This window comes from Scleropages formosus, chromosome 6 (assembly GCF_900964775.1).
Source record: "Scleropages formosus chromosome 6, fSclFor1.1, whole genome shotgun sequence".
In the NCBI taxonomy this organism is placed as follows: domain Eukaryota; kingdom Metazoa; phylum Chordata; class Actinopteri; order Osteoglossiformes; family Osteoglossidae; genus Scleropages; species Scleropages formosus.
The window spans coordinates 11,555,659-11,565,183 of record NC_041811.1 but is presented as its reverse complement, the minus strand read 5'-3'; the positions used below and the strand labels follow the sequence as shown (position 1 = coordinate 11,565,183).

The following is a 9,525-nucleotide window of genomic DNA, read 5'->3' as shown; positions in this document are numbered from 1 at the left end:
GCAGGGAGCCTCGGGTTGGTCTGGGCGCCGGCGTCGTCTCTGGGTTCGGGTACGGCTTCGGGTGCGTCTCTGTCTCTCTGGATTCGCTCTCCTCCTCCATCTCTTCCCTCTAGTGCTGGACACCGGGGAAGAAATAGGGAAGGTAATCAGCCCCGGCTGTGGCTGCTTTGCCCCCGTCTCCGCCCCCCTCCTGGGCCGCCTCGGCGTGCTACAACCATATCCCAGTCTTTTTAATTTGTTAGCAGTATCTACACGTACGTTAGATTTCATAAGACATGTGATGTGGAATACAGAAGAGAAAATGGTTTAAAGATGTCCAATCAATGAAATTTTGCCTTTCCAATTTAGAGAGGAAAATAACATAAATGGTGAATGATCTAACTACAGTATAACCCTATGAGAACCATGTCCTGTGATGCATCAGCATCCCTGTCTGATAACACCAGGTGTTCAACCCAGAAAGTGTGACCTTACCTTCACTTGGCAACACAAGGTCAAACCAAAGTGGGAAATCCCAGAGGGCGCCTGCATTGCGGCTCCACTCCCGAGTTCGCGAAAGAGCTGAGCCAAACAAAACAGAGCCCAGCGTTACCCTTGCCCTCTATGTGTTTGCCAGCATGTTTCGTTTAACTCGGTGCCGTTCAAAGTCATATCCCTCTCTTCTGTGCATTACAGAAAGGATCCCGTCATGATGTGTCAAGAATAACAGCATAAAAATCATACTGCATATGTAATTCAACATCAACAATATTCTAGGCCAGATATGTGAATTTTAAATGTTACAAAAAAAAAAGAAACGACATCATATGCCACAAGTAATGTTTGGATATTGTTTCATGGTTATATTTATTTTATTTAACAGTTTTTATTCTTCTTTGCAATGGATCGACACCTGGTGTTAGGTGCAAGCTAACTAACCCTGCACTCAATGTCTCTAGTGTAGGATCCAGACCTCCATGACCCCTGACTTGGACGAGTATGAATGTTTGATAGGTCTAACATGAATAATTTGTGGCCCTGATACTTACGAGTCCTACGCGGGAAGAACAGGAAACACCATCACTGGGGCAGTAATCACTTCCATGGTTTTTAACACTGTTCATTTTATGTGATGGGCCATCTTTCATTATTGACATACAATTTTCTGGTGATTTTGAGGGCATTATTTAGGGATGTATCCTCTTTACATTTGGCTCCGCACTCTTATTGTTAGATTTTAGCAGAATGTTACAGTGCTACATGTCCAGTACAATTTACTCATTTGACTTTGATTCCATTAAATTGAGGAGGCAGCTGCCCTTAGAAGTGACTCGGGGGACTCGGAGGCAAACAATTCCCTCTTTCAAGTGAATCACAATCTGGGATGTACTCCAGAGGTCCTGGAACGAACAAATGAGAAGATACTTCGGGAAGCACGATCTGATGAACCGAAGAGAAATCAGGAATGAAATAACTGAAATATCAGGATACAAGAATGTGTGTTCTTTAAAGGTAGGATTCTTTCTCATATTCAAAGAGGGGGGGGGGGGTCAAAAAAAAAACAACAAAGTACTGTTACTTAAAAGAATGACTCATATATAAGTAGTACTCAAAAAATCAATTTGAGTAAAAGTTTAAAAAGCATCAGATCAAAAAAAAAAATTCTCAATAATCATGTTACTTTGATTCAAATGATCCTTTTTATATTTGTTTTTAGGTTTCTTCTTGAAATTTCAAGTCACTAGCAACAGTTCACTTATGCAGTTTTTATTCTTACAATGCACGCTTCCAGTTAAATGTGCTTTTACGATAAATGTAGACAATTAAATGCTGTTAGCAGAAGCAATTAAATCTGAAAAAGGGTTTATCACATCCTACGAGCTTACTTTGCTTTCCCAATCTATTTGAATTTTTTATCTAGCTAGGTACTAGTTCTTTTTGCAAATCCAAATGAGAATGTGTCAAGTATGAGCTTAAAGTGGATGTAGAGTGTAGTGAATGTACCTTTTAGGGTGATAAACCACACTGGACCACACTGCTGGTTACAATGTGACGTAGTGGTGTAACAGCGACAAACAGGACTGAAATCAAACAAAACTGGTCAAATTTATTATAAAAGGAGTAAAACGCATTCATGGGATTCAGAAAGAAGGTCTTGTTACTGGTATGCAGAAAATATGATTTGATTGTTTAAGGGAAAACGTGAGTGAGAACTGTCAATGGCCAGCAAAATCAACACATTTCATAAACAGTTGCATGCAAGAGTTTACTAGCAACTGTTTCTATGGAAACACCCTCTGTGTTTGCCTAACCCAAATAGATGGGAGGACTGAAAGGAAGCCCAGTTGTGTTTCTGCAGTAACGAGGAAAGGTGGCTTCGAACAATGGGAGCTGGTTGCTCTTCTGGAGTTTGTCCATCAAGGAAGTCAGGTAGAATACATTATGTGACAGCACCTGACACACACCTCTGACATCCAGAATGCCACGCGTTCGGAGTACATTCTGCAAAATTTCAGTTCTGTAGTGGTCTGCATTGAAAATTGCTCACGTGTTGTGAAACTCACTATAAGCAAATCTCTCCTTATTATTTCAGATAAACTGAAAAACAGCAAGATCATATTTGTTGTGGGTGAGTAAAAATGTTAAAGCGGTTCTACACGGTGCTTTCAGCAGTCTTTATTAACATTGTGCCTATAAAAACACTCCATAAAGCGACTGGCAACACGCAGTAAAGACTGATTTTGTTGCATTCCCGTTGATCGTGTATAGTGGAACTGAATACATTTATTCTTTAATAAAAATGTAATGGAGCATTATTATTTAAATCACAAAACGCTATACGTTGTTGTGAATCCAAACTGGGTGTGACTGAGAAGCTTGTAGAAAAATCTTGATGAAATATGCATTCTTCACTGCATGTACCTGGGTCACCCACCATCTTCTCACTGATCCTAATTTGCCCAGGTGGACCTGGCTCTGGAAAGGGGACCCAGTGTGAAAAGATTGTAGAGAGATATGGCTTCACTCACCTGTCATCTGGAGACCTTCTTCGTGCTGAGGTCAGCTCGGGGTCGGAGAGGGGCAAGCAGCTGGCTGCTATCATGGAGAAGGGAGAGCTGGTTCCCCTGGTGAGCATCTCAGTTCCAGCCACCATGAACATTCCACATCATGTTCTCAGCTCTGAAAGTAGTAGCTTTATATAGGTAGTTGGTCTGTGAGGAATCCAGATCCTGTTTTTGATTCCAGTGGATCTGGCTAGATTTCTTGAATCCTCTAACCTTTGACCCTGCTCCCGTATGTGTATGTATGTCTGTGTGTCTTGAGGACACAATCTTGAATATGATAAAGGAAGCCATGATTGCCAAAGCCAGCACGTCCAAGGGCTTCCTGATTGACGGCTATCCCCGTGAGGTCAGGCAGGGCGAGGAGTTTGAGAAGAAGGTACGTGGAGGGAGTGAGAAATTGGGTGGTGAAAAAAGAATAGTGGGATTTTGGGGATGAATCAATTTGCGTTCAGTGATTGCAGGTGAAATGATGTAACACCTTGAGATGTTTGATCGACAGATTGGAGCCCCCTGCTTGCTTCTGTACATCGACGCCAAGGCAGAAACCATGTTGATGAGGCTGATAAAGCGTGGCGAGACCAGTGGCCGCTCGGATGACACGGCACAGACCATAAAGAACCGTTTGGAGCTGTACTATAAAGCAACGGAGCCTGTGATCGCCTATTACCAAGGCCGTGGAATTGTCCGGAAGGTGAGTTACTGAGGAGCTGAAGCAGGGACTCGAGTTCATGTGTTACGCCTATACTGGAGTGGCAGGTAGTGTAGTTTTTAGGGCTGTTGCTTTACCATTTGAAGGTTTAGAGTTTAAATCCACCTCCTGAGGTGACACTAACAAGGATCTGCTTTGTAATTGGATGACAGATTTTTAATTATCGTACACTGCGTCCCGCTCTGGAGACATAATATGCAAGGTTAAATAATATGCAAGTCTAAGCAATTTATTTGGTCGGGTTCTGAACACGTGGCGGAATCATGTACGAGCGTTGGCCCCTCCAGCCAGCAGGTGGTGTAGTGATTAGAACTGCTGCCACTGGAATCAGGGCTCGCCAGTTGGAATCCCATCTCCTGCTATGATACTACTGAGTTCAGTCTCATGAATCACCCCCATAAAAACGACAAAATTGTTGCAAGGTGCTCTGGAGAGAAGACCTGGCTATATGAGTAAATGCATCACTTCCATAAATAGGCTTCAATATGAGGCCTTTGGAAGATGTTTCATAAGATCTGGAGTTCCCACTTCTGGTGTATTGAATAGGCCAGATATTAGAACACATGTCATGCTGAAGAAGGTCTTTTGGATTGCCTGTGTGCTTTTATTTCTTTTCAATCGATGCCCTTCTCATTGTTTTATCGATGCCTCCCTCTCTCCGCAGATTAATGCCGAAGGTTCTGTGGATGAAGTCTTTAGCCAAGTAGCCAATGCTATCGAGTCCTTGCAGTGAATGCATCGTGAGCGGAACAGCTGCTTTTTTCCTGGCTTCTTCTGGCCCAGTATGCCTCTATCAGTTCACCGTTCTCTGTTATTAAATGCCATTTTTTAAAAGTAACCAAAAAGTGGTCTGTCATTTCAGCTGTTTCCATTGTGCCTGTGACCAAAAATGTCAGAAAATGTTGGACTGGCCTCGGGTTTCCACGCGAACACAATCGCCGCCCTGTCCCTTATGGCTCACGTCCCCTCACACGTCTGAGTTCTCAGGGGCTAATCAGCTTCTGTCCCTCAACTCCTTTCTTTTATTAAACGTCATTTTGAAAAAAGTGACCAAAAATCCTGCCATTTGGCCTGTTTTGATTGCATCTGTCAGCAGAGGTGTCAGAAAGTGAGGGGGGTGACCGCTGGGTTTCCACGTGAACACCCGCAGCACCGTGTCAGACCACTTGGGACTTGAACAAGGAGGCCTCACTGATGGTCACTTTTATAATTATAGCAGCTGTCATCACCTTTCCTGAGTTTTGACCATAGAATAACTCTATAACCATGCACTTTGCCAACGTCACTATATAATTTTGCACTTCACAAGAAAAATAGATGAGTGTGCGGAAACACATGCTATGTTTTGGCACTGGAAACCAAACTAAAGATGCAGAGGGAAGAACAATCAAGTTGAAGTTTTCTACATAGCTTGTATACAGTGGAACGAAATGTCGTTTCTTCGGAGGCCATGGTGCAATAAAACGGGTACAGGATAAGACAAAAAAAGGGCTGTACTGTAGGCAGTTTGTAGTGTGTGGAGTCATGCTGGGTTACCTGTTTGACTGTCCACTTTATAGACTACTATATACTATATACATAGATATGTATAATGTCCTCTTGAAGAAATTTAGAAATTGGTGCCACCTAGTTAATGACACTGAGCCTCTTTAACACTAGAGTAAAATTGAAAAGCAACGTCCGTGTATTTAGCAGACAGCGTAAAAACACCCCAAGACGAAAGAACGATCGGAACGACGTCACCCGTTTATTGGTGTTTTCAACATCGTGCCCAATCGGGAGTGAAGTTGTTGATGGCGATCATGCAATGGGCCATGGCAAACATCCGGCACTGGGAAACTGCAAAAGGCTTGGGAAAGAGCAAGAAAAGTGAGAATTGAAAATCACACGAGCTGACTGAAACCTCTTGTCCCAAGCGGGGTCATGGCAAGCTGGAGCCTAACTCAGCAACACATGGTGCAAGGCTGGAGGGGAAGCACCTAGGAAGGGATGCCAGTCCATCACAAGGCATCCCAAGCAGGACTAGAACCCCAAACCCACCAGAGGGCAGGCACAGGCCAAACCTGCTGCACTACCACACCCTCCATAGAGTTGAAAATCCTGCCAGGGAATTGCTTCTCAAGTAAAAGTCACTCCTACCCATCTCCAAAGAAAACATGGTTAACATGGAGGTAGACGTCCTGGGTCTTTAGTTTTGGCCCTACCGTGTTTATTCTCTCAGCTGGGCAGACGGGATGAGGCAAGGACTCAAGTTATGGCCCGAGTGGCGTGCAAGCCTTAATTTGCCGAGGACACGCTACCACCTGGGGTTGGAACTCTGGGCGAGTTGTGTGCAGGAGTGAATAGAGAAGAAGGTAGCCATGGGCAGCTGGGCGTGGGGTTAGGTCTCATGTTGTTCCAGTTCAACGAAGAAGGTTAAAGATAGTTTAGTAATGAGGAATATTCCATAGCTGTGTGTTTGAGGAGCATACACCCCCCCGACAAAATGCTGCATGCTGTGTGTGTGCCCCACCCCTTGATTAAAGTCACTTCCACAGTATTTACAGGTTGTACCTGTTGTCGTTGAGTATCTGTGATCGGTAAAAAGGTGTTCTACATGCTTATAGCTTGAATTGGTTAACATTCAGGATTGAGTAGGAGTTCCTGAACACAATTATTGGTGTTTATAGACATTTCAGTTGAAATTTTACTTTCGCTTAAAGCAAACAAGCTATAAAAGCCTATAGGGTATTTTTATTCATTGGGGAAATATCCAAGAGTTTGCAGAACCTAACTCACATTTGCATACTTAGCAAATGCTTTTCTCCAAAGCAACTTCCAATGAACTCTATGTACTGTAGTGTTATGAGCCCACACACCTTATTCACCAAGGTGACTTACACTGCTAGATACACTACTTATACTGGGTCACTCATCCATACAGCAGTGGAACACACTCTCTGTGTCACTCACACACCATGTGGAACCTGAACAGCAAGTCGCTGGACTGTGGGAGGAAACCAGAGCACCTGGAGGAAACCCATGCAGACACAGGGAGAACATGCAAACTGCACACAGACAGAGCAGGGATTGAACTTATGTCCTCACACACCACCCAGGCACTATAAGACAGCAGCGCTATGCGCTGTGCCACCATACTCATAAATAAACTCATAAATAAATCTGTATTTTAAGCTTTTTTTCTGATTGTGCCTTACTGGTAAAACTGATTTTGGAGTTAGCAACAAAACTAAATGATGACATCTGGTCCCAAGCACCGTGTTATGTGTGGGTATAAATATTTTTCTGCAGTTTGGAAATAGTTAAGTGTGAAAAAAATGTTTATTAGCAACTGTTTCCATGGAAATACATAAATTCTGCGCCAAACTGGCCCGAGTAGATCCGAGGATTCCAAGGGAGTCCCGTTGTCTTTTGAACGCTAATAAACAAAGTTGTTTTTGGACAATGGGGGCCGGTTGCTCTTTCGGGGTTTGTTCATCAAGGAAACCAGGTAGAAGTGCTTGTGACAGCAGCTGACAAACACTCGCAATGATGAATGCCACATTTGTTCAGGTTTTAAATGGACAAAGCCTTTGCTGTCTGTAGCCCTGCAGAATTGTTCTTCAAATGTGTTGAAACTTGGCAAACTCAAATCTTTTTTTTTTTTTATTGTTTTAGGTAAGCTGAAAGACAGCAAAATCATTTTCATTGTGGGTGAGTAAGGAATGATGTGACATACTGCCATCTCTTTTCTTTAGTCTTATTAACATTTTGCCTACAAGCACATATGAGAAAGCGAATGGCAATGTAATGATTGCTTTTATTCCATCCTTGCTGATCGTGTGTTTCAGAACTGAGAACAATTATTTTTCCACACAATAACAATTTAATAAACCATTTTCTTTGTTATTATCGCTAGTCACTCATAATTTAAATGCACATTTGAGGCTTGCTGATTAACAGTGCAATTTTATGAAAGACTTTGCAACAGCATTTATATTCTATGCATTGATTTGTTTTCTATACGCTGAATTATTATTATTCTTACCGAGTGTATGTTGTGATGTACGTTCTAATGTATCACAGTTGTGTTTGAAAAACCAATCGTGAAATCATAATGGAATATCGTTCTTGTTTATTTGGAGGAGTATAGGGAACTGTCAATCTTTTTTCTTTCAGCTCCCCCACCCTCCTCCACTGTCCCCACCTTCTTGTCAATGAACCCCTGTTTTTCGAGGTGGACCTGACTCCGGTAAGGGCACGCATTGTGAAAAAATTGTAGAGAAGTATGGCTTTGCTCACCTGTCGTCTAGAAGACTTCTCGGTGTTGAGGTCAGCTCGGGGTCGGCGAGGGCAAAGCAGCTGGCTGCCATCATGGAGAAGGGAGAGCTGGGTCCCCTGGTGAGCAGCCCAACCCAGTTCCAACCACCATGAACAGGTCACATAGAGTTCCTTGCTCTGGCAGTTGTAGCTTCTGCAAGTTTCATTAAAATACGTCATGTTATGAGACAACAAGATTCTGTTTTTCATCGCTTCTGTAAATGAGATCATCCCGTAACCTTTGACCTCTGGGTTTGTGCGTCTCCAGGATGAGGTACTGGGCGCGATAAAGGAGGCCGCGATTGCCAAAGCCGACATGTCCGAGGGCTTTGTGATTGACAGCTATCCCCGTGAGGTCAGGCAGGGCGAGGAGTTTGAGAAGAAGGTACGTGGAGGGAGTGAGAAAGCGGCGAGATTTTGAATACATTGTTTTGCCTTCAGTGATCATGGGTGCAGTAATATGACACTTAAAGATGCTTGACTGACAGATTGGAGACCCCAGCCTTCTGCTGCACATGGATACCAAGGCAGAAACCATGGTGAAGAGGCTGATTAAGCGCGGCCGCGCTGACGACAACAAGGAGACTGTCGAGAAGCCCCTGGAGCTCTGCTACAAAGCAATGGACCCCGTGAGTGCTTTTTATGAAGGCCGTGGAATAGTCTGGAAGGTGAGCTACGGGGGGCTCTCCAGACCACATCCAGTATGTGCAGAGCAGGTGTTGCGGTGTTGCAGGTCTTCTTTAAAATCCACTGGAGGGCACTGCAGAGCTATTCTGAGACAAACTTTGTACACGCTCCCGCCGGAAAGATAGCGCAGCATTGCCATATTAAGGATCTAACGTCTCAACGAGAGGCCTCCATAACAACTGGTGTTGTGTATGAATTAAAATAATAATACATTTCTACAAGCTTATTAGCAGCACATTTCTAGCAGCGAAAGCCCTTATACAATTATACTTTATATAAGTATAAATCGATTATATATGTAATATATATCTCCATATTATTATCGACATAGATTTATGCTATGGATATAAAGATAGTCAAGTAGATGGTACATTTTTGAGCTACCAGTGCTGTTTTCAGTGACACATTTATTTGGAAGTTGTATTTCTGTGATAAGCTTAGATGCTTAATTTTGTTTTATGGCTGTGAAAGCCGAGTCTTGGATTTTCTACTTTAAGCTCAGTCACTTAGCAACAGTTTAAGCAATTTAGCTGGCAGGTTTTTGAACGTGCTGTGCTGAATTAATGTAAATGTTTTATCAGGTTAGTTAGAAAAATCGACGTCACTTTGAGGTCTTGCTTTGAAAAAAAAAAAAGCCTCATGAGAGTTGGACTTTTCAGGTCCCGTGTACTGAAGTGGTCAGACGTTAGAATAAAAGTCACACAGAAGAGCGTCTGTTGGACTGCGGTGCATTGTGGAGGAACCTTTGTGGCTTTGCTTCTTCTCCACGAACGACTCTCTCATTTT

General features: G+C 43.1%; 2 protein-coding genes across 3 annotated transcripts; both read left to right on the top strand.

The window, feature by feature from the left end:
• Positions 1–207: 207 nt before the first annotated feature.
• Positions 208–4,709, top strand: LOC108927219 (adenylate kinase isoenzyme 1-like). 2 transcript variants are annotated; one of them, XM_018740356.2, is made up of 7 exons: positions 208–1,491; positions 2,300–2,409; positions 2,573–2,608; positions 2,944–3,107; positions 3,304–3,420; positions 3,544–3,735; positions 4,418–4,709. In XM_018740356.2, the coding sequence occupies exons 2-7, from the start codon at positions 2,364–2,366 to the stop codon at positions 4,484–4,486; spliced, it is 624 nt and encodes a 207-aa protein (XP_018595872.1). In that variant the 5' UTR covers positions 208–1,491; positions 2,300–2,363; the 3' UTR covers positions 4,487–4,709. The 2 variants fall into 2 exon arrangements, with proteins under 2 accessions (XP_018595872.1, XP_029108730.1); XM_029252897.1 differs by lacking the exon at positions 208–1,491 and having other exon boundaries at positions 1,877–2,409.
• Positions 4,710–8,106: 3,397 nt separating this feature from the next.
• LOC108927182 (adenylate kinase isoenzyme 1-like) lies at positions 8,107–8,901 on the top strand. The gene is made up of 3 exons (XM_029252850.1): positions 8,107–8,133; positions 8,321–8,437; positions 8,541–8,901. Exons 1-3 carry the CDS (start codon positions 8,107–8,109, stop codon positions 8,862–8,864), a joined length of 468 nt encoding a protein of 155 aa, XP_029108683.1. The 3' UTR covers positions 8,865–8,901.
• The last annotated feature ends 624 nt before the right edge of the window (positions 8,902–9,525 follow it).